Consider the following 26,755-nt stretch of genomic DNA (forward strand, 5'->3'; position numbering starts at 1 on the left):
AACAATATGACTTAGGATGAATCACGCAGTACCGGTTGACCTGGAGGCCGAGATGATACACATGATAAAGCCCCTATAAACTCAGGCGAGCTTCCCTGGTTGGCAATATTCCATGCGTACTGTCACCATCGGAGGCCAGCAGAGTCAGGTGTCCTGACTCCACAGGGAGAGAGAGGGCAATGGAAGTCTGGTGTTGGATATTTCCCCTGGATGCTGCCCTGTGATCTTCCCACGGCTAATTTTAGTCTGTATCTGTTCCCTGTGATAAGAGTTTTCATTCAGTTCTATGTCTTTCTAGTCAATTACTGAGTCTGAGGGTGGTTTTGGAATTGTGCCCTCTAACCTTGCAGTTGGCTCTAAATTTCTCAAAGATATTGATGCCTGACTCCCTCACCCCAGACACTCCAATTTAATGAATATGATGTGTGACCCAGGCATCAAGAGTTTTCAGTGTTCCTGGGTGATGTATGGCAAAATTGGGAATCACGGATTATTACAATGAAAAGCTACACCGTTGCTCTAAGCAACACAAATGTGCTTCAATAACTTACAAATGATTAAGTGAAAAACAGAAGCTTACTGTAAATATATCTCCTAATGAGGTGGGTTTTCGGGGTGGGGTGGGCGGGGGGAGTTCAAGATGTCTTGATTGAAACTGAATGTGGTAAGGCTGAAATTTCAAAATGGTCACTTTGCCTGTCTCCCCAGAGGTCTTTACATCTGTGGACCATACATCTTAGTGAGGGGCTTTTTTTTTTTTTTTTCTGTAAAACTGGAGGGATGAGAGATAGGAATTGGGAAGGCATAACAAATGATGCTCCCACCATAGATGTGATCTGCAGCTGATGAATTTGAAAACAGGGAACATAAAAGTGTAGAGAATTTGTAATTTGCCTCCCTTAAAATTATCTGGGTCATGCATCCCTTGGAAAGTCTTCATGGACCTCAGTTTCAAGACCATCATACAGTGCACAAGAGTCAGACAAGTACGAGCCTCCTGCCAGGTCCTGCCAAGCCCTGGCTGTGCCCCCAGGGGAAGTCACCTCCCTTTCTGAACTTCGCAATTTGAGGTCTTAAAATACACTTTCCCACAGGATCAAGGATCACGAAGGGTGCTGAAACAGCTCAAACTTCAGAGCACTGGCTTCGTGCTTGCCGTCAGTCAGCGCTCAGCAGAAGGGCAGTTTTGATCATCACACTCACCAGGCAGAGACACAGATCTCAATCTTTCCACTGTCCAGGAGTTCTGGCCAGAAACCCTCTTCCTCCAGGTCCAACACTTCCTTCTTTTGAAACCACCTAAGAAAGAGAAAGGTCAAGAGAGCAGGCCAAGTACTCACCCCCACAGCCCTGGCCCTTGGGGAATGGGGAGGGACATTTACCTGTAACCAGGTAGGTAGTAGGCAGGTAGGAAGTGGACATCACAAGGAGGGGCAGGCATGCCCTTACATTTTCCCTCCTTTGTCCAGCCGTCCCCACCGCTCAGCATAGGCTGTTTCTGGGAGCCATCTATTAAGTTAAAAAGTTTTGTGCCCAGGGGTTTCCCCTGTGGTCCATCGCCGCCCCACCCTCCAAACCCTAGAGGTCGGTCGCAGGCCTCCGCACCCTCGCACCGGCTCCCAGGAGGACCCCTTTCCTGGGCTCCCCACCTAGGCCCCTGGGGTTCCGGAGGAGGTTGCGTCCTATGGGTCTGCGCTCGCAGAAGCGGCCCAGGACGCAGGGCCTGGGGTCGTCGGCGGCCGGCAGGCAGGTGCTGACGATGGGCCACAGGGAGGCGTGTTTCCGGGCCAGGATGCTCAGCCACAGGGCCTGGCAGTCGACCAGGTCGCGCCAGCGCCGGCACACCCGGCGGCAGCGCCCGAGCAGCACGTGAGGGGGCACGTGGCTCAGCACCATCTCGAGCAGCTCCGTGGGCAGCTGGCCCAGACCCAGCGGCTCCTCAGGTTCCTGCTCTAGCAAGGGGATCCCGACAGGCTGGCCCCTGGAGGAGGTCTTCTCGCCAGGCTCCGCTGCGACTGCGGGACAACCAGGGCCAAGATGTCAGAGACCTGCAGCCTCCGTCAGCCCCGCCCCTGCCAGCCACACCCCAAGACTGTCAGCCCCCAAACCCCGTCAGCCGCCTCCCCATCTTCACCACCCCCAGTCTTGTCCTCAAGTCCCCAGATTCCCAACCTATCCTTGCCGGGATCCCATCCCCTCCCCTCTCCACCATGCGCCCCAAACACAGCCCTGGACAGCCAACCGGCTCTGGGGCCGCGCGGAGCCCTGAGTCCCACCCTGCATCTCAGCCAGCGCTCCTCCTGGGTGGGCCATCACCTTACTTCACGTGCCCTAATCTCTTCCTCCCCCCTTTTAATTCACCCGCCCCTCCCTTCTTAACAGCCGGCACCACCCTGCGGCCCCATCCTCCCTCTGCCAGTCTCTGAGAGCCACTCCCTTCTCACTGACCTGCACCCTCCTCCCTCTGCTTCGCGCCAATTTACAGGCCAGCACCTCCCGTCCCCGCCTCCAGTAATCTCCAGACACCCTCTCGTTTGGGCTGTATTCAAATCCCGAGGAAACTACCACACAGAATCCGCAGAAGAGGGAGGGAGTAGGAACGCCAGGATGCAGAGTCTCTCGCTCTTCGTCCGCCCCAGTGGCCCCTTGGAGTGTCCCTAACCAGGCTGTAAAGCCCTTGGTGCTGAAAAACTGCTGCTATCCAGTCAGGCCTCCGGACGGGAGACCTCATATTGTTGCCGAAATATCGGCTTGCCTGTGCACCGAGGCCGAACAGAAATACGGAGACAGGGATTTTAGGAAGAGAGGGATAGCTTTATTTTTCGGCCGGGCAGAAGGGAAGACACAGCAGGCTAGCGCCTCAAGAACTGTGGGAATCCTTGGGAATCGGAGAAGATTTTATATGTGGGGCTCGAAGTCCGGGGTATGTGATAAGGATCAAAGTAGTGAAGGTCTTGCGTTCCTCCTTTCCTTTGCATTATTTCAAAACAGTCAGAGCTGGCGTCAGGCCGCGCGATAATTGGGGTCCGGCAGCCTGGTAATTGCGTCCGTTTGCCTCCCGTTTATCGGCTGCTGACCTTGTCTCTGAATTGCAAAAACTCTAAGAGGTGATATGTTACAAGGGGCGTATAGAATATAAGTGCCGCGACATAATAAGGTTAGGGAGTGAGGGGCGCGGGATGTAACTCACACAGCGTTAGGGGTGATAGGTGCCGAATGTAAATTACATAGTGTCAGGGTGTGAGGTTCGCTTTGTAAGGTACAAATCTAGTTACTACAAATTAGTGACAGTTGAAGTAAAACAAGGAATGATGAACTCTCCCCGGCCAGGTTTTGTTTCTTCTCTAGCCTGTTCGCTGTTCCCTTTGTCTTCCCTGGTCTCGGGAGAAGAAGAAAGAAAACTCTCACTTCTATTTACACTGCAACATGACTAACTCTTTCAGGCCAGGTTATGTTTCTTCTCTAGCCTGTTCACTGTTGCCTTTATTTTCCTTGTTCTCAGGGGAGGGAAAACTTCATTTCTATTTTTGCTGCAACAATATTCCTTAGTTCCTGTAAAAATTCCTATCACATTTAAGGATCCAGCATCACTAACTCAGAGATCATTGCACAGGAGAAAGCAGGCTCCAGCAGGAGCTAAATGCATTTCGATCTGACTCCCTAAATGAGTGCTGTAACCAGTAATAACCCCAGCCAAACTTCATGGAGCCTCTTACTACCAGTCAGGGTAGCAACCCCCTGAGATACGTATGGCTATGTCCCCACTTCCCAGGTGAGAAAACTGAGGCCAAGTGACCTGCCCAAGCTCACACAGCTAGTAGGTGACAGAGCTGGGATTTGAACCTAACCAGGCTGCATCTAGAATCCTTGCTTTTAATCTGTATACCAACTCTACCCAATAAAAATAAAATGTGTGCTACACATATAATTTTTCAGTATCAGCAAGTAAAACCAGACATGGTTTTTTGCCCCCATGGAACTTACCTTCAAGGGGGAGAGAGGTGGTAAACAGGAGACAGAATAAGCAAGTTATATACTGTTGGGGAAATCATTAAAAATAAAATCTGTCAACCCCCAACATCCTCTTCACAATTGTAGAAAAGATTCAGAGTTTTATTATGGAATAAACATTAAATCAGACTGTAATTCACATGGGCCATGATGAGCAGTGGACGTGACATGGAAATTGTGTAGTGTGTAGTGTAGGTGATCAGTGCTCTGGGAAACAGAGCTGGCAAGGGGGAAAGGGCCATAAGCAATCTGGGTGGGGAGATCCTGAATTCTGAGAGATGGATTGACTATTACATGGGCCAAATTTCTTTTCGTTACATGCACTGTCAATAAAATTAGTACTATTGAGGTTTTCCAACATATTCCAAAGTGCAATAGTGTAAGGAGCTCCAGCAGTTAACTCCTGACCAATCTGGTTTCATCTCTACTCCCACCCACTTGCTCCTCCAGGCAATTTGAAGCATATCTTAGAAACCACACCCTGCTGCCCATAGCAGTACTTTTTTTTTGGCCATGCTGCAGAATGTAAATTGGTGCAGCCAATATGGAAAACATTATGAAGTTTCCTCAAAAACTAAAAATAGAGTGGCCATATGATCCTGCAATCCCACTCCTGGGCATATATCCAGAGAAGACTATAGTTCCAAAAGATACATACACCCCAATGTTCATTGCAGCACTATTTACAATAGCCAAGACATGGAACCAACCTAAATGTCCGTCCACAGATGGACAGATGAAGGATAAAGATGTGGTACGTATATACAATGGAATACTACTCAGCCATAAAAAAGAATGAAATAATGCCATTTACAGCAACATGGATGGACCTAGAGATTATCATACTAAGTGAAGTAAGTCAGAAAGAGAAAGATAAATACCATATGACATCAGTTATATGTGGAATCTAAAATATGACACAAATGAACTTATCTGTGAAGTAGAAACAGACTCACAGATATAGGGAACAGACTTGTGGTTGCCAAGGGAGAGGGGGCTGGGGGAGGGAAGGATTGGGAGTTTGGGATTAGCAAATGCAAACTATTTTATCTAGAATGGGTAAACAACAAAGTCCTACTGTATAGCCCAGAGAACTGTACTTAGTGTCCTGTGATAAGCCATATGGCTAAACGAACAAACAATAAAACCCCAAGAAGAAACGAGTAACAATCACAATAGATCCGTGTTAGTGAGATCGTGGTGTGATGAAATAAAATGTATATTCTGAGGCAGGACAAGAGAAATTAAAAATAAAATTCTCTCCATGTGCTTTTTTGGGCCTCCTCTGTCCCTCCCTAATGCAACGTGTGTCTGCATTATGCAATCACCCAGAGCTCCTCAAAGACGGCAGTGCCTGCTCAATTGTAAAGATCATTTTTCCCCCTTTCTTCTGAAGGTTCACAATGTACCTTCCTGAAGAATAGAATTCTTTCCCAGCTCTGTGGGGGTCATGGTGACTTGCTACTCATTTTGTATATTCTTACCTGGGCTAGGTATCCTTGGTGAACTTGATGTAAAATATGTCATTTTGTTGTACAATCCTTTGTCGAGAAAATGTATATGACTGTACCTTCGACTTCTAACAGGCAGAATAGTTCTCAGAGCTTTCTGAGAATCTGCTTCCAGCATTATAACCCTGTTTGGCTTGAAGAAAATTCCCTTTTTTTTTTCTTTTTTAACTTGAGAGTTTATTGAATTTTCATCGACATTTTCTTGGCATAGTCTGCAGGATATCGGAGACACCCACCAAAGGACACCAGGAGCCCCCCACCCTGAAACTTTGAGCCCCACCAGCTTCTTGGTATTCCTCAGGTGCTTCTCCAAGTTCTCCTGATATCCGGACATCATTGCTTAAATGCTGTCCTGAATTTTACTCCTGAAATTTATCTCTTTTTCTTGGGACTTGGAGTCCTGAAGGGGTTCAGGTACATTTCCTAGGCAAGGACCTAGGGGGAAATCTGGAGCGAATTGGGTTGTCTTGTCCTTTTTTGAAATTTGGCTTAAATTGGGAAGATTATGTGTATATGGTCTGAACAAACTGTCTGCTAGTGAAATGAGAGACTGAGCCTGCACAGCTCTGAAGGAAAAGGGACAACTGCTCCTTCTGGCCACAAGGTGGTCTGAGGTGACTGAGAACCTAGGGGAAGTGTCTGAGGATCAATCCTCGTGACCTGTAGCAGTCCCACAGAGGATCCCACTACAATCAGTAAGTAAATTCTGCTTGTCATCGGGGCATAATAAAGGCTGATCATGTAGTGCCCCGAGAACCCCTGGCAGTTTTAGACCACTGGAGGGAGAAACTGAGACACGTAAGAGAGTCAAACCAACCCAAGGATAGAACTCCCTTGGTGAACTAGACTCAGAAGCAGCACGCATTCACTCCATCACAACTGCCTTCAGAAAGTTGTTCAGATCATATCTGAATTAGGCTGCCAAATTAGTAATGGGAAACCATGCCTCAAAGGCCAAATAGCTCCTGGATGGGCAGCCACTCGCGGGAACTCTGCCTGGTTTCATGTACAATTGGAACAAAGCCAATGCACTTATCTTAACTCTTAAATGGCCAGGAGGGAGCTCTTTTCACATTTTAGAGAAAGTCAGCTTGAAAAAACACCTTTTCAAAGTTCTGACCCCAAGAGAATAAAAGTATTCCTAGGAGGGACTTCCCTGTTGGTCCAGTGGTTAAGACTCCACGCTCCCACTGCTTGGGGGCATAGGTTCAAAGATCCTACATGCTGTGAGGTGGAGCCAGTTAAAGAAAAAAAGTATTCCTAGGAGAAAGCTTGAAGTTATAACGTTTATTACATCCTTGAAATGTAAACACAGCCCACATCATCTGAGAATACAGCCTTAGCTCAGTTAGTAGAACGTAAAACTGAAAGGAAGGAAAAGAAGGGAAAGAGGCTTTTTAAGTTCAAGCAGGAAAATTATGAGGTCTCTGTGTCTGGATGTATCCGTGTCTGTGTGTATGTTGTAAATATGCTATGTCCCTACCTCCAGACGGTGTTATCAAAATTAATTTGTAAAAGAGCTCTGTTTAACGGACTTAAAAGCAAGTGCTGGGCTTCCCTGGTGGCGCAGTGGTTGGGAGTCCGCCTGCCGATGCAGGGGACATGGGTTCGTGCCCCGGTCCGGGAAGATCCCACATGCTGCGGAGCGGCTGGGCCCGTGAGCCATGGCCGCTGAGCCTGCGCGTCCGGAGCCTGTGCTCTGCAACGGGAGAGGCCCCAACAGTGAGAGGCCCGTGTACCGCAAAAAAAAAAAAAAAAAAAACTAACCCAAATTTTTAAAGGATCACGTGATCTAGAATTAATTTAATGACCAAAAACAAGTTTAAAGTGATGGTTTAATTAATATAGACATGTCTTTAGAGTCATCAACATTAATTAAGTATAATACTTTTATTGTACCTAGGGTTACTGAAAGTCAATAAGCTCGTGTTATTTATGTTATAAAATTTGTCAACAAGATAATTAATGGTATGATGATATTTTCACAAGTAATAAAATAGAGATAAATGGGATAAAAGTTTTTGGGTGATGCTTTAAGAATAATATGTTTTATTGTATGTCTACCTGCAAACAGTTTCTCCAGATTTTTGGCAGCTTGAAACTTTAGAGTTCTGCTAACTCAAATCAAATGTTGGAAATTCATTGAATGTCTAGATCATTTTTAATAAGATAAAATACTAAAACATTAATTGCTAAAGAGGCCTCTGTTTACCTACTCTTGACCTCTTATTACAGAGAGACTAAATATGTATGAAACTATTAATAGATATATTTTGTGCTTTATTGAAAGATTGTACTATGAAATGGCATATATTTCTAGAAATTAATTTTTAAAAGGGAATACTGAGAAGAGAGTTTTATGCATGATCAAGACTAAGTTTCGATTTAATTTAATTAAATAAATGAATTTTAATATTAAAGGTAAAATGATGTAAAACTAGAATTTGGTTTTTTCTCTGTTGAGAGGACAAAGTTTTCTTGAAATATGGTTCTGCTTTTGATAAGAGATTGTAGAGTTTCTTTACCAGTGACTTCCTGCACTTGCCTTCGAGATCTTTTATCGTCATTTTGGTTATATGTATCAGTATTGCCTCACAGTGACTTCTGATTCTATTTGACCAAATTTAAAACATTTTGATGTCTTTGACAAACTTTCTCAAATCAAATTCTAAATGAAGTTCTTTTGACCTCCAGCTAACTCTGGGATGCTTCAGTGAGGGCCCCTGAACATCCCAAAGAGAGGTATTAAACTAGTTAGGTATATTTGGTATATTAAATGACCTGGGAAACAATGCCAAATGAGTAATAATAAATCTTAAGTTACATTGTAAAGGTAAATATTATTAATATAAATGTTCTAGAAATTACATGAAGTTCTTAAAATTTGAAGTGTCCTGGTATGATGTCAGTCATCGTTTTAGCTGTTATCTTAAAAAGTTGTATGTCACAACAAATTTCTTCTTCAGTCTTTTGCCTATATAGACAATTATTGTCTTACACTGATGCTTTTACAAAAATGCTGGTAGATGACTCGCTTTTTTTTTTTTTTAAGGTTTTTGCTTTATTTATTTATTTATTTATTTGGCCATGCAGTGCGGCTTTCAGGATCTTCCCTGACCAGGGATCAAACCCGGGCCCCCGCAGTGAAAGCGCCAAGTCCTAACCACTGGACTGCCAGGAAATTCCCAGATGACTTGCTTTTATGCTTCAAAACTCAATTAGACTCAGTAGCAAAGGGACTTCCACCTTGTGTGATGGTTATTTCAGAAAAGGCTCTCTTCTGGAGGGCTCCTGTAGAGTAAGCTACAGCCATGTGCAACAACATGGATGGACTTTAGAAGGCTATGGATAAGGGAAATACACCAGATGAAAAGGAGCAAATGCCTTTTCTCAGTCTGTGGCTGGTTATAGACGGAGTCGGGTTACACTCTCTGTGTGTACATTATACTTCAATAAACAGGTAAAACAAATATACAAACAAAAAATGAGATTGGCCCCAAGCTGGTAATTTTTGAATCTGGGCGATGAGGACATGAGATTTGATTATGCCATTTTCTCTCCTTGTGTGTGTGTGTGTTAAAGTTCAAGGTTTAAAAAAATTAAATTCCATATATGATGCAGCAATTCCACTTCTGAGTATATACCCAAGAGAACTGAAAGCAAGGTCTTGAAGAGATAGTTGTACACTCATGTTCATAGAATTATTCACAACGGCCAGAAGGCAGAAGTAACCCACGTGTCCCTCCACAGATGACTGGATAAACAGAATGTGGTGTTTACACACAGTGGAATATTATTCAGCCTTAAAAAGGAAAGAAATTCCGCTACATGCTGCAACATGGACCTTGAGGACATTACTCTAAGAGAAATAAGCCAGGCACAAAGAGACAAAAACCGTATGATTCCACTTATATAAGGTTCTTAGAGTAGGGAAACACATAGAGGCCAAGTAGAATGGTGGTTGCTGGGGGTTGCAGTGGGGAGACGGATTAATGGGTCCAGAGTTTCAATTGTACAAGTTGAAAAGAGTTCTGGAGCTGGGTTACACAACAATGTGAATGTACTTAACATTATTAAACTCAAAGATGGTTAAGATGGTGAAATTTGACTATTCGAGTATATTTTTTATTAAAAAAATTTTTTAATTCGATTTACAAAATCTTAAGGTGGCTCAGAATAAATTCAGCAAAAGATATGCAATATTTTATGAAAAATTTATAAAACTTTATTGAAGGACATTAAAGAAGAGTTAAGTATTGACACACAAGAGGACAAGATCTCCAGGTAACAATATGGACTAATCCAAAAGCACATCCTCAGGGCAAACATGAAGCTGTGGGTTGGTGACTACAATATATCATTTCCATAAAACTTAAAAACACATTTAAAAAATGCTATATAATAATTGCGGGCCAGGTACTTCCTTGGTGGCACAGTGGTTAGGAATCCACCTCCCAATGCAGGGGACATGGATTCGAGCCCTGATCCAGGAAGATCCCACATGCGGCGGAGCAACTAAGCCCATGTGCCACAACTACCGAGCCTGCGCTCTAGAGCCCGTGCTCGGCAACAAGAGAAGCCACCGCAATGAGAAGCCCGTGCACCGCAACGAAGAGTAACCCCCTCTCACCTCAACTAGAGAAAGCCCGCGTGCAGCAACGAAGACCCAACGCAGCCAAAAATAAATAATTAATTTTTTAAAAAGATTAAAAAAAATAATAATTGTGGGCCAAACATATGGAGAAAAAGGAGAACGTAACCCAAAGTGTGTGCCTCCCAGGACGGTGGCTGGGGGTGGGGAGTGGCATTGGAGGGAGGGGGCAGGTATGGAGTGTTTGGTTTGTCCCAGCTAAAGTTTGAGACCTGGCAGTCTCGGCTTCAGAACTGATGCCAACGGTTCCCCTAGGCTCCATGCCAAGTTCAGGGACTGCTGGTGGAGAAGGACCTGGGGCTCAGGGCACCTGCCTCCACCTGCCCCCCAAGAGCCAGCTCCTGGCTGAGACTGGTTCCCTCCCGTCACTGCCCTGCTCAGATGCCCCGCACAGCAGGTTAGAGACGGGCTCAGGAGCCTCCTCCCTGTGGACCAGGGTTCAGCTGTGTGACTTTGGGCAGGCTGCTGCCCTCCCCAAGCTTTTTTTCTCATTTTTTAAACTGGGATGGTAACAAGGCCTACCTTCCTAATTTTGGGAATTCCCTGGTGGTCCAGTGATTAGGACTCAGTGCTTTCACTGCCGAGGGCCCAGGTTCAATCCCTGGTCGGGGAACTACGATTCCACAAGCCGCGCAGCACAGCCAAAAAAAAAAGAAAAAAGAAAAAAACACTTCCCAGTTTTATTTTCTTACATGGTAAGTATTAAAAGATATAACCCACACATATCAAAGCTCTTTGGGGTCCTCAAAAATTTTTAAGAGGGTAATGTTTATAAACTGTTGCTGTAATTGAAATTTACCAGGTCCTTCTGCCATGGGGGTGGGGGCGAGTGTTGGAAGGGCCAACCACAGGACAGTTAGCAGATTTCTGGCTTTGTCATGAGAAGAAATTAACAGTTGTTTTCCAACCCCACTGTAGTCGTCGCAAGACTCTCAAACATCGTCTATACACTCAACAAAGTTTCTAAATTACTATAATTTTGGACCTGTCCCTAGATCTTGAAGTTTAATGCACTGATAAAGAAGTACATATATTACTGTATTACATATCCAAAAAAAATCATGTATCTGTAATTCAGTTTCTTTTGTATCCTGTGTTTTGTTTTTTTTTTCTTTTTAATACATGTTAAAACATGATTTGGAGAAGGGCTTCACCAGCCCGCCACAGGTGACTTTAACAAAAACAACGTTCGTAACCACAGCTCCTGGAAGACCACCAGAAAAACTAGAACTAAGGGGAAGTTAAAATTGCTGAGGGTGAGCAGGGTCTTGAGGGTATTTGAATATGGCCAAGAGAGTTGCTTTTTATTACATTTTAAGCTGTAATGGAGACTCCAGAAGGTGGGGGGGAAAAGTCCAAACAGTGCAAAAGCCCATCTTGAACCACCCCTACACCCTCAGTGTCAGTCTATGGAATCAGTGTTCCCAATCAGCAGACACTGCTATACCTGACTTGACAAAGCCAAATTGTGGAGTCATTTGATCTGCAGACAGGAAGACGAAACAACTAAAACCTGGACCCTCTGACTTTTCCTGCTGCTCTGGGAAAATACCCAAGGGTATTTTGCAGCAAGCCACTCACAACCTTCAAACAGCTCACAAAGGTTTACAGAGAAAATACTCATTGCTCCCACCTAGACCCCAGGGCAATTTCTGGAACTCATGCATTAATAATAATAAAAATAACAGCTGATTCTTATCCAGCCCTTACTCTGGGCCAGTCCCTGTTCTCAGCGTGAAATTTCATGTGTCAACTGGTTTAATCCTCACAGTAGCCCATAGTGTCCATACTGTTATCACCCTCATTTCACAGGTGAAGAAACCGAGGCCCAGCGGGGTCGAGTAACCGGCCTCGGGCGCACGACTCAGAAGCAGCACAGTCATTCGGTGGACTTTGATTTTCTGTTTTCAGCATGCCCCGGGGGCCTGAGGAGGAACCGGCGTGGACTAAGCTTGCAGAGTGAGGAAGGCGGAAGGAACTGCCAAGAATACAAAGCCGGCGCCGCGGGAAGGGATGGGAGAATCTCCCCACACCCACCTCGGTCGCAGGCGCAGGTGCCAGCACACCTGGGTACCTCAGGATCCGGCAGGGCCAGAGCTGGGGACCGGTGTCAGTGCCCTGGGGGCTCCGTAGCTGCGGGATGGGGCTCCTGGGGGACGAGCATAGACCTCCTGTCCGGGTGCTCACCTGGAGGCCGGCTTGGAGGTGGCGGCAGCAGCTTATCAAATTTACCTAGGTCCCCCGCCCAGCCCGGGGAGGCGGGGGCGGGGGGAGGTGGGCGCGTGGGCATAGGCCGCCCAAGACCAAACGGACCTGTGGAACCCGGGGCGCCAGCTGTCTGGGGAGGCCGTCACCTGGAGAAGGCAGGCTCTTCCGGGGCTGGGATAGCTGTGGGCGGCGGGATGTCTCAGCGCCTACAAACTCATAAAATACCGCTGTCCCACTGGTGCCCCGAGACGCGCATGCTGGGAGTTGGAGCCCCAGCGGGTGAGCCAGGGACCTGGGGGGAACCTCCAGCCCCAGCTCCCGGCCCCCAGATTGACGGTCCCGGCCTGGCTCTGCCCCGGCAGGCAGGCAGGCAGGCAGGTCCTCGATGGGCTGGAGACCGAACTGGAGCGGGAAGGGAAGGGCTGGGGAGGAGGAGGGTGGGTATGCAGGTGCAGGGTCAGAGGAGACAGGTGGAGATGGGGAGGAATTGGGGTCACTAAAGGCAGAATGGGATGCTGGGTAAGGGGCAAGGAGGACGGGGCTGCTCCAGGTGGGACGGAATTCTTGGGCGGTCTGGGGATGGAGTGGGGGGATTGAGGTTACTATGATGGAAATGGAAGGTTGGAGGATGGAGTAGAGGGTGATGAGGTCTCTGAGGGCAGGGTGGAATGCTGGGGATGGGGTTGCCAAAGGCAACTTCCTACACTGAGACCCCCCCCCCCAGCCCCACTCCCAATCCTCTTGCATTGAGAGTGAGCGGTGGATAAGAGCAAGGGCTCTGGAGCCAGGACCCCTGGGTTCCAATCCCCGCCCCATCACACCTGAGCCATGCAACTGAGTCACTCCGTTGATGAGCTCCGTCATCTGTGATATGGGGCTGATGATCCGTGGCCACCACACAGAGGAATGTCGTCAGGCTCCCAGGAGCTAATCTATGTAAAATGCTTAGCAGCCAGCGAGGCTCAGAGGGCATTTGCCTCTCAGTAGTGATGACCGTTTTTGTTTTTTCTCCAGCATCTGGATAACCGTCCCTGTGAAGACCTCCCTGCCGTCCTCCCTCCCTCCGTGGGATTTTGCCTGATCCCCCTTCTTTCCCCATCCTCCCCAGCCGCCCCTGCTGTTCTGAAGGGATCTCATACACTTTAGACCCTTGCCCTTCCCCTTTCTGCTTCCCCCCTTCCCTCTACCGTGTGCTCCCCTCGTCCCTGCTGGTCCTGCTGCTGTCTGCTCCTCTGTTTCTCCCTGGGAGTCCAGGGGTCCCCAAAGGCTCCCAGCGCTGCCCCTGAGCAAGCCCACCTGTCCTACCCAGGTGAGTGTCTGCGACCTCTCCCTGGGCATTTCCCAGTGAGAATCAGGAATCCCACACTGATTTCTAGGCTGGTCGTTCTCTCTGAGCCTCATGTGTCCACCTCCGTTAAATGGAGATTATAAGCAGCGGCGCATCTGGCTGTGTGGGACATGCCTCTGGAGCCCAGCCTATAGTAAGCGCTCTCCTAAGGGGGCTGCTGTCGTCCTCGCTCATTGCGGTGTTCCCACAAAGCTCCCTCCTGGTCCTTGATCTTCTGGTGGAGGTGCAAGGAGGTAGTAGGACCTTGGACTCTGGACCCTCTGCACCCAGACTTCCTGGGTTTTAACCCCAGCTTTGCTGCTTACCTGCCGTGTAAACTTGGGCAAGTGACTTAACCTCTCTGGCCTCAGTCTCCTCATCTGGACAATGGGGTAATATTAGTGTGACCTCAGAGTGACGAGTAAGTGAAATATCAGCTGTGAAGCAGCAAAAGGGAACTTGGCGTGTGGCGGTGCTTCTCACACGTTTTTGTCTCAGGACGCTTTGGCACAGCTAAAAAAATTATAAGAACCCTAGAGAGCTTCAGTTTATGTGAGTTACGTCCATGATAGTTGCCATAACAGAAACTAAAATGGAGGCATTTAAAACTATTGATTCAATCATTAAAAATGAGCAATAATAAACCCATTCATTAGTAAGGTAGATGACATTTTTCATGAAAAATAACTACACTTTAAAAAAGAAAGGGAATATAGTGAGGAGAGGCATTGGTTTATATCTTTTTAAGTCTCCTTAATTACTCCTCCTATCTGTGACAATTCCTCAGTCTTTCCTTATTTTTTTGTGTGTCCTTGACACTTTTAAGGTAGTTTCTTAAGGGTTAGTTGCAATGAGAATCTGAAACCACATGAATGAACTGGCTTTGGCATTTGCTGGCTAAGTGACCTTGGACAAGGCACTTTGCCTGGAGGTCTCTGTAAAATGGAACAAAAATAAAACCCATTTCACTGTGAAAACCCAGTGAGATCACAGCTGGCCTTTGTTGGGCCTACACAATAATGATAATAATAACAAATATACTCTTACAAGCGATTCAGATGGAAGACTCATTTAACCTCTTATTGGACCTTAAGCTGTAAGTACTATTGTTCCTCCCATTTTACAAAAGAGTAAACTGAGGCTCAAAGACGTGAAGAGTCTGACCGCAGGTCACATAGCCTGGAATTTGAACCCAGGCAGGCTGGCTCAAAAGCCTGTCATATTTGTTTTTAAAACTGTAAATTTTGTACTAATTTTAGATTTAACAGAAATTTTGCAAAAAATATTACAGAGTTCTTATATCCCCCTCACCCAGTTTCTCCTAACGTGAACACCTTGACATTTTGGAGTACTGAGCTGTTGTCTTTCTGATTTTGTTTGGTTTTTATAGGACAGTCCTCACTTGGGGGTTATCTACTATTTTCTCACGATTGGAATACGTATTGAATTACGTATTTTTCTGGCAAGACTGTCCTAGTGGGATGTAGTGCCCTTCTCAGTGCATGGTATCAGAGTGTTCTTGACACTGACATGTCTTATTGCTGTCACTGGTAATGTGAACCTTCATTGCTTGGTTAAAATGGTGCCTGCTGGGTTTCTCCACTGTAAAGCTTTTATTCTTTCCTTTGTATAAATATCCTTGTAATGAATATCGAGGGGAAGATTAAGGCTGGAAATCAGCTTTCTCCTGAAACTTTTGTGCACTAATTTTAGCATTCATTGGTAAATCTTGTCTGCCACAATTATTAGCATGGGGTGTGCCTAATTGTGATTTTGTAACTTTCTAATTCCCTCTCTCTGTCTAATTGAAATTTTACTGTAAGGAAGGGCTATCCCTCCCCGCCCCCTCTATTTATTTGTTTGTTTGTTTTGGTTATTTATTTATTTGGTATGGACTCTCGGATATTTATTTTATCCCATGAATTAAACTCAGTACTATTGCTATTTATTTTGTGGCTCAAATTGTCTCTGACTTGGTCTTTTAGAACTCCTCCAGCTTGGCTTCTGTGTTCTTTCCACAACCCCACTCCCATCGTGTCCTGAGCACTGCCTCACCTTCTGGCACCACCAATTATCCCAGACTCATCTTGTATATTTCCTACCCCATCTCTGGAATCAACTACTTCTCCAAGGAGCCCTGGTTCCTTTGATTGGAGAATGGGTATTTAGAAACTAAGATCTGAGCACTAGGTGTGCTCACTGCTACTGAGGCGTCGCTGCTCCTAGGCCCTCTCACAAACAGGGCTTGACAATACATGCGGATATGTTGATATGCATATGTACACACCTATATTTCTATATATATATGAATGTATAAATATGAAGCCCGCTCATGCTCTTAACGTCATCCTATACCACATGGTATTTTTAAAACCTTGATTTGCTGACGTTTAAGAATTAGGAGCTATCACTTAAGAATTAGGAGCTATCACTTAAAAGTTTGTATATCTACTCTTACATGCTTTTGGGCTATAAAAACCACCGTATATGGCTTCCCTGGTGGCGCAGTGGTTGAGAGTCCGCCTGCCGATGCAGGGGACGTGGGTTCGTGCCCCGGTCCGGGAGGATCCCACGTGCCGCGGAACGGCTGGGCGCGTGAGCCATGGCCGCTGAGCCTGCGTGTCCGGAGCCTGTGCTCCGCAACGGGAGAGGCCACAACAGTGAGAGGCCCACGTACCGCAAAAAAAAAAAAAAAACACCGTATAAAGATTTGCTCTAGAAGTTGACAGATTGAGTGGTACCAGAGCTGAACGATGGCTCCTCTCTGAGGCAGGGCAGGCTCTACGCTTTGCAACATACTCCACGTCTCCCTGCTGCCTTACTCCTTACAGCTGGCCCTTGTCCCCATGTGTATTACCTAGCTGGCCTCTAGACATCTGAGTTGACAACCCCTAAACTATGTCATGTGTAAAATACGCGGAACAGGCCTGCACCCAGTAACGATATTAATAATAATATTCATTCACTCATGTAACCCTGACTGTACTAGGCACTGTTTCAAGTACTTTACTTTTATTTTTTTACATCTTTATTGGAGTATAATTGCTTTACAATAGTGTGTTAGTTTCTGCTTTATAACAAAGTGAATCAGCTATACATATTACTTTACTTTTACTTATTCATCTAAGCCTCACAGAACCCTATAGGGAAGATACTATTATTATTCCATTTTATTGAGAAGGAAACTGAGGCTCAGAGAGGTGAAGTGACTTGCCCAAGGAAAGCACAGCTTGGAAATGGTGGAGCGGGGATTGAACTTGGAAAGCTGCAGAACCTGTGATCTTAACTACTAAATGTTCAAGAGCCCCTCAGTCTCTCGTTATTGCCCCTCACTCTCCTCACATCCCTCCCCACCCCTGCCCAGGCCTCACTGCCCGACCCCCATTTCCTTTCTCTCCAGGTGAGACAGGCTGCATGACTGTAACTTGGACCACATGGGTCCCAACCCCCTCGGAAGTGCAGTTGTTCGGGCTGCAGCTAGGGGGGGCCCCTGCCCCTCCGGGCTCAGGGCACCTTCAGCCCCTCTATGGATGGGGGCATTCTCTGGCGGAAGCTCTACATACACCGACCGAATCACACTGCAGGGGCTGCTGCCCAGGGTCCAGTATGGTGAGAGGGGCCCTGGGCCCAGGTGTTGAGGGGGGAATGGGAAGAGGAGTGGGATGTGGGCTAGAAGCTGCTATTGGCGGGTGGCTCAGGTGGGCTGGTACCCCTTCTGCTTACCTGCAAGCCTATTGTATAAGACCCTGGGATGAAAATGGAAGGCTGGGGACCTGGGGTGAGGTGGACAGAAGGGCCATAGGGCAGACCCATTCAATCCCCACACCAGTTGAAGACGGATGGGGGTGAAGGAGACATCCTGGGGTGCCCCCCACCCCGCTCCCCAGCCAACTGTGACCTTTTCCTTTCCCCTCAGTTTACTGCTGTGGCAGTACTCAGGGCTGGAGCCGTCGGTTCCTCTTCAGGGCCCTGAAGACTGGGCCCCACTGGAGCCCCTGTCTGGCTGTGTTTGGGGACATAGGGACTGACAATCCTAGGGCCCTACCCTGACTGTGCAGTGACACCCAGCAGGGCAGGTACGACGCTGTTCTTCATGTGGGTGAGGCATCAGCCAGGGTGCGCCTGGAGGTTTGGGGTCGGGGAGGGGAAGCTTTGGTGGGAGGCAACGCCAGGACCGCGGAGGGGACCTGGGCCGGGGCTAGCGTGGCTCTGCAGGCTGGGGGATGAGACTGGCCACAGAGACGGTGCTGTGGTCAACCAGGCTGCCCAGGTTAAAATCAGTCTTGACGCTTCGAGCTATGTGCGTTGGTTTTCTCCTCTGTATTATTGTTATAAGGGCTAAGACTAGGTTAGAATTCACAGGGCTCTTGTGATGACTAAATAAGTCGATATTGCCTGTCCTGTTGTAAGTGCTACACAAGTGTTTGTTGTCATGATCATTTCTGTTGTGATTTGAGAGGACGGGAACCAGATGGGAGATGGAGATTGGGGCCGATATAGTTCAAAGCCATAGTAGACTCTGGAATCAGGCTCCCAGGGTTCGATTCCTGGATCCTCACTAACCAGCTCTGTGACCTTAAACGAGCACTTAACCCCTCCGGGCCTCAGTTTCCCCATCTGAAATGGGGATGATAATAACATCCACCTCAGAGGGTGTTTTGAAGATTCAGGTGATCGAGCATGTAAAGCATCTGAAAATGTGCCTGGTACAAAACCAGTACCTGACTAATGTCAGTCTTTTTTTTTTTAATTCACCCTTATATATTTTTTTATTTGTTTATTTTGGCCCCTCCGAGGGGCATGCAGGATCTTAGTTCCCTGACCAGGTATTGAACTTGTGCCCCCTGCAGTGGAAGCACCGAGTCTTAAACCACTGGATCACCAGGGAATTTCCCAGACTATGTCAGTCTTAACGTTGTTATTACTCTGAGAAGGGATGAGATGGCGGCTGGTGTGCTCAGAGCACAGGAGACCGGCAAGGTCCTGCAGGGGCCCTCGGGGACCAGAGGCTCAGGAAATGGTTCCAAGCGCACATGCGGGTGGGTGTGAGGTAGGGATCGGAGAACCAGGACGCCTCACAGTGGGGGCGACCAGGACTTGCACAGCCCGCACGTGACCAACCAGGTCTCTCAAATCTGGAGAAAGCAGAGCCAGGTCTGGGTCCTCATTCTCTCCTCCACCCCCCAGGAGACTTTTTCTACAACATGGATCAGGACAACGCTCACGTCAGGGACAAGTTCATGAATCTCATTGAACCTGTGGCCGCCAGCCTGCCATACATGCGTGTCCTGGGAATCACAAAGACCGCTAGTGAGGCCTGAGGGCTTCAGGGTGGGCAAGGGCCTGGCCAAAGAAAAGTCCTTCCTAGTGTCTCACCTTAGTCTCTCGTACTGCAGCAGCTCATTTGTGGAAGTGAGAGGAAAGGAGATGAGGGCTGGGATGGGAGCCAGGCCTGGCCTGACAGTGGGAGGTGGGGGTGGGCGGGGGCACCCAGACCCTCCCCCCACCGTTTTACTTCCTTTTATCCAGCAACTTCTCCAACTACAAAGCTCGCTTCATCATGCCAGGGGACAGTGAAGGCCTGTGGTACCGGTAACCTGAGGGAAGCTGGGGGACTGGCCTCCCTCCCCTGAAGGATGGGAGATGCAGGAGAGACCCCATATTTGACCCCTGCCCTTTGACCCTTCCAGCTGGGATCTGGGCCCGATACACATCATTTCCTTCTCCACCGAGGTATATTTCTTTCTCCATTACGGCGCCACCTGGTAGAGAGACAGTTTCGCTGGCTGGAGAGCGACCTCCAGGTAACCTGTGAATGTCCCCCTTGGACCTGCCTCGCCTCCCCCTCCTGCAACCCCTGCCCCTCACACTGCGCCCTTCTCTGCAGAAAACCAATAAGAACCCAGCAGCCCCACCGTGGGTCATTACCACGGGTCACCGGCCCATGTACTGTTCCAGTGCTGATTGGGATGACTGCACCTGGCATGAAAGCAAGGTGAGGACCCCCTCCCTGGGGAAAAGGTGCTGAAATCCAGGTTGGGGGGTTGGCCCGAGTCACCCCTCACCTCCTTGCTCATCCGTCCCAGGTTTGCAGAGGCCTCCTTGGCAAGTTCTATGAGTTGGAGGATCTTTTCTATAAATACGGTGAGTGACCCAGGGGACTCCCCAGCCCCAGACCCCACCCCCCATCTCTCCTGGATTCAGGGACCTGACCCCCCTCTTGCTTTGTATCAGGGGTGGACCTGCAGCTGTGGGCTCACGAACGCTCCTGTGAATGCCTGTGGCCAATTTACAACTACCATGTGAGGCCTGGGGTGGACTGAGACCCATGTGGCTGGTGTCAGTGGACCGCCCCCTCAAGGTCAGAACCGCGGGGCCTGGCTGGGTATGACAGACCCCTCCCCTTTGTCCCTTCTCCAGGTATTTAATGGCAGCCGAGAGATGCCCAACACCCACCCTTGTGTCCCCGTCCACATCATCACCGGATCTGCCGCGAGCAGGGTGGGGGGAGGGGGGGTGCTGCTTTGGCCTCTGATCTATTGAGGGCTGCACTTGTACCAGCCTGGGTGCCTCATCCTTTATACAGCTGCTATCTCTTAGGTGGTTAGATGCACCTAGTATCAATAGCATGCCCATTGCACAGATGTGGAAACAGAGGCTCAGACAGTAAAATACTCCTTCAGAATCACAGGATCAATAAGTGGCGGGGGGCAGGGGGTGCTTGCCCAGGTCTACTGGATGGATCCAGGGCAGAGGGCTTATCATTAGCATTGTAACTGGACTCCAGACTTTATTCACATTGCACCAGCTTTCCCACCAATGACCTTTTTCTGTTTCAGGATCCCACACTGTATTTAGTTATTGTGTCTCCTTAGTCTCCTCCAAACTGTGATGGTTCCTCCCTCTTCCCTTGTCTTTCATTCAGGTCAGTTGTTTTTTCAGAATGCCCCTGGATCTGGGTTTGTCTGATATTTTCTCCTGCCAAGATTCGGGTTATGCATTTGGGGCCACACAGTCACAAATGATGGTCTGTCCTTCTCAGCGGGCCATACCGGGGGGGGGGGGGGGTCCCTGTCCTCACTGTGTCTCATTCCTGGAGGGATTTCTCTGAATCACCTGTTTAAGGAAGTGTCTGCTGGGTTCTTGCTCTGTAAAGTTGTTGTATTTCCCTTTTTAGTTGATAAACATCTTGGGGGAGATGCTTTTAGACCCTGCAAATGTCCTGTTTCTCCTCCAGCTTTCACCTGCTAATTTTTGAACCCATCAGTGGGTCTTGTCTGTTACAGTGATCACTGGGATGTTCCACTGGGGATCTTCTATTTCCCTCATTCCTCCTCGATTTATTAGTTAGCATCCTCCTATGGGGAAGAGTTGTCCCTTCTGCCCCATTTATTTGGTTAGTTAGTTATGGATTTATACTAGCATGGGCTCATGGGTAATTATCTTCTCCCGTGGGCTCTAACCCAATACTCCTGCCGTTTATGCTGCTGCCTAGATCGCTCTAACTTTGGCCACTGGGAACTCTTCAGATCAGGCCCTGTGTCCTTTCGATGTGTCCCTGTCGTTTTGTGGCGTCTCTCTTACTTTTTGGCACTACAGGGTGCTCCAGGATCATCTTCTGTCCCCCTACCCCCACCCGCCGAGCCTTGGAATCAGTCACTTCCACAAGAAGCAAGGGCTTATTTTTTAAGCTGTTTCTTACAAATTAGTGAGATCAAAGTAAGAACCTCTCATGATAAAAATTCAAACAGAACAGAGGGCAGGAGGTAAAACTCTCCGCACCCTTCTTAGTCCCACTCTCAATGGTTACATCTCGGGTGGCATTTGAGAATATTTTCCATGTATGCAAATGAGTCATTGTCTCAATGGAGATGTGTTACGGCATCACCCACTTTTTAAAAACAGCTTGGATCATGCTTCATACCCTAGCAGTTCTCAGCCTTGGTGCACGTTAGAATTACCTGGGGAGGTTTTAAAACTCCAGTGCCTGGGCCCAACCCCAGAACAAACACCAGAATCTCCGAGGGCTCGGCCCTGGCATTGCCACCCCTGTGCGGCCACCACCTGCAGCAGGAAATAGAATGTTATCAGTGCAGGTGGCTCCTCATAGGTGTAGGTGATCACTATTCTGACCTTAATCAGTGCAGATTCGCTTTTTTCTTTCATTTTAAATTTTGATATTATTTTAGACTTACAGAAAAGTAGCAAAAATAATACAAAGATGTTCCATATCCCCTTTCCCAAGATTTCCCAAATGTGAACATTTAACCACGCTTGTTTCAATCTCTGTTTTTGTCTGTCTGTCTGTCTAAGTGTGTGTGTGTGTGTGTATACATTTTACTATTATTTTCAGATCCGATGAAGAGTACATTGCAGAAATGATGCCCCTTTATCTTTCCATCTGCATGTCCTAAGAAAACGAGGACATTCTCTTACATCAGTACAGTATAATAATCAGATTCAAGTAGTTAACATTGATAATATACCATTACCTAATCTCATTCAAATTTAGCCAATTGTCCTATTCATGTCCTTTAAATTAAAGAATTTTTTTTTTCTGGTCCAGAATCTAGTCTAAGATCACACATTCTACTTCCGTGTCTTATCTCTCCCCTTCCTTTTTTTTTTTGCGATACGCTGGCCTCTCACCGCTGCGGCCTCTCCCGCTACGGAGCACAGCCTCAGGACATGCAGGCCCAGCGGCCATGGCTCACGGGCCCAGCCACTCCGCGGCACGCGGGACCCTCCCGGACCGGGGCACGAACCCGCGCCCCCTGCATCGGCAGGCGGACTCTCAACCACTGCGCCACCAGGGAAGCCCCCTCTCCCTTCCTTTAATCAGAAACATTTCCCCACTCTTTCTTCATTCTTCATGACTTTGAAAAATTTGAAGAGCATAGCAAAGTTGTTTCATAGACTATCCCTCAGTTCGGATTTGTCTGATGTTTGCTGGTGATTAGATTGAAGTTACACATTTTTGGTAAGAATACAAAAGCGATATTGTGTTCTTTTCAGTGCACCCTATGAGGAGGTGCGTGGTATCTCTTTAGCCCCTTTAAGTCTCAGTTTACACATCTTCTCCACCATAGTCTCGGTTTTCCCCTTTAAAATTAACAAGGGTCTCCTGGAGAAACTTTGAGACTCCACAAATATCCTGATATTCCTCAAATTTTCGCCGCTACTTTGACCATCCATTGATGGTTCTGGCTTCAATCAGTTACTATGATGATGGCTGCAAAATGGTGATTTTTTTTTTGTTTTTGAGGCTGATGCTCCCTCATCCTTTCTGCTCACATTACCTGGGTTTCTACTGCAAGGATAAGCACTTCCTCTCCCCCAGGCAATGACGATTTTAATAGCTTTCTTGGAGGGTCTACTGTGCAGCGAGGGTTGAGAGCCACCAATTTCTTCTATTCTGTGAATTGCATTTTCCCCTTAACCATACGTCTTGGCCATTTTTCTCTACCGCCCCACTTTGTGATGGCTACCCTATAATTTATTTAACTGACCCCCACTGATGGCCGTTTGGCTGGCTTCCAGCTCAGGGCTTTTCGAGAAAATGCTGCAGTGGACAGTCTTGTACAGCCAGGCACTGTTCTAGAAGTCAGAGAACCAGGAAGCCTGGTTGGGTCAAAACACTCAGCTGTGAGCATTATCAAGATCAAGTCTTAACTGGCTTTGTCTTCCTTGGGGGTGGCAGGGTCCCAGCCTGGCAGGTCTTTTCTGCTCCCCAGTGGGTACTCCACCTGCGCCAGCCCTGGGTCTAAATGATTCTCTCCGGCAGGGTTGTGAGGAGCGGCTGACCTCCTTAACCCTCTTCCCGCAGCCCTGGAGCACCGTGCGCATCAAAGAGAACGGGTACACACGGCTACACAACCTCAATGAGACCCGTGTCCACATCCAGCAGGTGTCTGATGACCAGGTCAGTGAGCAGTGGCCCAATCACCTGCCTGAGTAACCAGGCCTAGCATGCTCTGGAGCCAAGTGGTTTCAGAAGTGGACGTGAGAGCTGGAAATCCTGGGTTCAAATCCTGCCTCTGCTATTTACCAGCTGGATGACCTCAAGCAACTTTGAGCCATAGTTTTCCCATCTGAAAAATGGGGATATTAATAGTTTCTACCTCACAGGGTTGAATGGGGGTTGAATGACTTATTATATATAAAGGGCTTAGAACAGTTTCTAAAACACAGTCGATTCTATAGGTATTTATCACATGAAGCAGGGGAAGAAAAAGGTAGGTTGTGGGAGACAGGTAGAGGGAAAGCAATATGAGGTGTGTGTGTGGTAGGGATGGCTTAAGGTTAGACGGACCCAAATAATCATGGCTCACCTTTCTTTATTTCTGCCATTGTAGTTTTATAAAGGTGCTAATAACTGATTGATTGAACACCTGTTGTGTTCCAGACTCTGAACTGGATGCCTTATAGTTAGTCCCTTTTATCACCACAACAATACCATGCGACAAATTTTCTTTTCATTTTACAGCTCAGAAAGGGGAGGTAATTTTCCCAGGGTCACACAGCCAGAGGGTGCAGAACTAAGATCTGACCGCAAAGACCATATTCTTTTTATGATAAATAACTACTATTTACTGTGTAGCCCATACACCACAGGCAGGCTCTTGTGTATGTTATCTATTCAGTTCTCCCCATTTTATGGAATATGGAAGTGAGGCTCAGAGTAGGGGCATGTGCTGAAGGCCACATGGGGAGCGGCTTTGCTGGGATATAAAGTGAGTTTTGTCTGACTCCAGGGTTTGTGCTCTAATAATAATAGCCCACACTTACCCAGTCCTTGCCTTGTGCCAGGTTCCCTTTCCAGCCTTTTCCAAATATCTCACTTAATTCTCATGATAGCTATGATGTAGGTACTATTACTATCATCCTCACTTTCCAGTAGAGGAAAACTGACACCGAGAGAGGTCTAATAGCTCACCCAAGGTCACACAGCCTATCAGAGGCAGAGCTGGGATTTGAATTCAGGCCACTTGGCCCCAGAATCTGGGCTTTCAGCCTTCATTACCTCCTTTTATTTTATTTTATTTTTTTCTGTCCCTTGCATGATGGGAAGATTGTGGACCATGTCTGGGTGGTGAGACCTCTGCTTGGCCAGATGATGTACCTCTGGGGATGGAGACAGCTCTCATCAGGAACCCTGGGCCTTGCTACCTAGGCTGGGGTACCCAGGCCCGGGAGGGTGTCAGGGAGGTCCTCGACTCCTCTACCTTCCTAGGTCCCATGTGGGGTGGATGCGGCCCTGAGGGAGCTGGAGCAGCTCTCTCCTCCCCGAGAGGTGGGGGTCCCAACCTGCTGTGTTGGGAGAGCAGCTGTACGGACAAAGTGAAGCAAGACAGGTCTTGGGTGGCACAACCCTGCCCTCCTGCATAGCACTGACTGGGCAGAGTGTCCACAGGGCCTCAGGAGTAAAGAGGCTTATGGCTGTGTCTCCGTGGACTCTGAACTTTTGCTGGGGATGCCCCACTGGCCCGACTCCTCTCCTGACCACGGAGCAAGGGCCATCACCAGCCCCAAGTCAGCAGGGTGGGCATGGCTGTCATGACACCATTGTCCAGCAGGTGGCGATGGTGACTTTCTCCTCCAGGCCGGCCCTTAGTGCCAATCAGAGGCCTGTCTCCAACGGCCCAAGGAGCAGTAACCAGTGTCCTTCGTGCCTCAGTTTCCCAGCCTGGCACTGACTTATCCTGGAAGACGGGAAGTGTTAACACTCCTAACTTCCAACTGGGGCAGCTGACAAACTTAGGAGCTCACGGAGCTGCCATTTTCCTCCCTTTTTAAATTTTTCCCCCTCCCCCTGTTTCCCTTCTTCCTTTCCTGTATTCAATCGGTATTTATTGAGCACCTGTCATGTGCCAGGACCTGTTCTCCATGCTGTGAACAACACAGAGATGTCTGCCCTCATGGAGCCGACATTCTATCCAGGGTGTCGGACAGCAAACACAATAAATAAGTAAAACATGTAATGGTAAATAGTGATAAATGCACAGAAAAAGCAGAAAGGGGGATAGAGAGTAGTGGGGGGCAGTGGCAGTTTTCACGAGGGTGGTCAGGGAGACCTCACTGAGAGGGTGATGTTTAGATCTGAAGGAATCTGAAGGGGAAGCCTTGTGAGCAGAGCAGTTCAAGCAGAGGAACACCTAATGCACAGGCCCTGAGACAGAAGCACGCCCATCCTGTCAGAGGGCAGAGGGAGTGAGAGGCAGAGTGGGGATGAGGGCAGGGAGGTGACTGGGGCAGATCGCGTGGGGCCTTGTGGGTCACAGGGAGGACTCTGTCCTTTATCCTGAGTGACATGGAACCAAGGGAGGGCTCTGAGCTGGGGATGGACAGGATCTGACTCCAGAAGTCCTAGGCAAAGGCTGGGCTCTGGCCCCAGGGCTGAGGGCTCCCCTGAGAGAAGCCTGTGAGCCCCTAGCTCTGGCTGATGGCACATGTATTCCTCCATTGCGCCATGCAGTTTCAGCCTCCTCACATCTTATTCCCCCCCAGGCTCCACTAGGCCTAAGGCTCCTTGCAGTTTCTTCTTTCTTTTTTTATTTACTTGGTTGTGCCAGGTCTTAGTTGCAGCAGTTGGGTTCCTTAGTTGCAGCAGGCAGTTTCCTTAGTTGCGGCTCACCGGCTTCTTAGTTGTGGCATGTGAACGCTTATCTGTGGCATGTGGGATCTAGTTCCCTGACCAGGGATTGAACCTGGGCCCCCTGCATTGGGAGTGTGGAGTCTTAACCACTGGACCACAAATTTGTAAATGCTCTTTACATATAAAGGACAGGAAGATTTGCTTGCCATCTATATATTGCCACTGATCTTTTCCCATGATGTATTGAAATTTATCATTTTTTAAAAAATTTATTTATTTTTGGCTGTGTTGGGTCTTCGTTGCTGCGCGCGGGCTTTTCTCTAGTTGCGGCGAGCAGGGGCTCCTCTTCGTTGCGTTGCGCGGGCTTCGCCCTGCAATGGCTTTTCTTGTTGCAGAGCACAGGCTCTAGGCGCCCGGGCTTTAGGAGTTGTGGCTCATGGGCTCTGGAGTGC

The 26,755-nt window shown here is 47.9% G+C and overlaps 2 protein-coding genes across 2 annotated transcripts; one reads left to right on the plus strand and one right to left on the minus strand.

Annotated features, from left to right (window-relative positions):
- Positions 1-612: 612 nt before the first annotated feature.
- Positions 613-12,463, minus strand: LOC101280901 (F-box only protein 27-like). Its single transcript, XM_049702753.1, has 5 exons — positions 12,361-12,463; positions 12,211-12,270; positions 1,650-2,015; positions 1,383-1,509; positions 613-1,299 (listed from the first exon to the last, which is right to left on the minus strand). Exons 1-5 carry the CDS (start codon positions 12,461-12,463, stop codon positions 1,200-1,202), a joined length of 756 nt encoding a protein of 251 aa, XP_049558710.1. The 3' UTR covers positions 613-1,199.
- Positions 12,464-12,575: 112 nt separating this feature from the next.
- ACP7 (acid phosphatase 7, tartrate resistant (putative)) lies at positions 12,576-26,531 on the plus strand. Its single transcript, XM_004271381.3, is given in 17 exon segments — positions 12,576-12,743; positions 13,528-13,690; positions 17,109-17,188; positions 17,190-17,273; positions 17,275-17,317; positions 17,625-17,807; positions 18,896-18,988; positions 18,991-19,018; positions 19,238-19,300; positions 19,399-19,463; positions 19,466-19,512; positions 19,596-19,703; positions 19,795-19,852; positions 19,943-20,010; positions 20,129-20,200; positions 23,493-23,630; positions 24,771-26,531. Coding segments are annotated over 17 exon segments (1,572 nt in total). The 3' UTR covers positions 24,882-26,531.
- Positions 26,532-26,755: the final 224 nt, after the last annotated feature.

Source organism: Orcinus orca, chromosome 20, assembly GCF_937001465.1.
Source record: "Orcinus orca chromosome 20, mOrcOrc1.1, whole genome shotgun sequence".
NCBI classification, from domain to species: domain Eukaryota; kingdom Metazoa; phylum Chordata; class Mammalia; order Artiodactyla; family Delphinidae; genus Orcinus; species Orcinus orca.

Bases quoted from the DNA above. Each gene is read 5' to 3' on its own strand.
- LOC101280901 (XM_049702753.1), bottom strand. From the start codon at position 12,463: ATGCCCACGCGCCCACCTCCCCCCGCCCCCGCCTCCCCGGGCTGGGCG. The intron at 2,016-12,210 runs GTGGGTGTGGGG...GTTGTCCCGCAG, and splicing joins CACCTGCGCCTGCGACCGAG to TCGCAGCGGAGCCTGGCGAG. The intron at 1,510-1,649 runs GTGGGGAGCCCA...TTAACTTAATAG, and splicing joins CCGGAACCCCAGGGGCCTAG to ATGGCTCCCAGAAACAGCCT.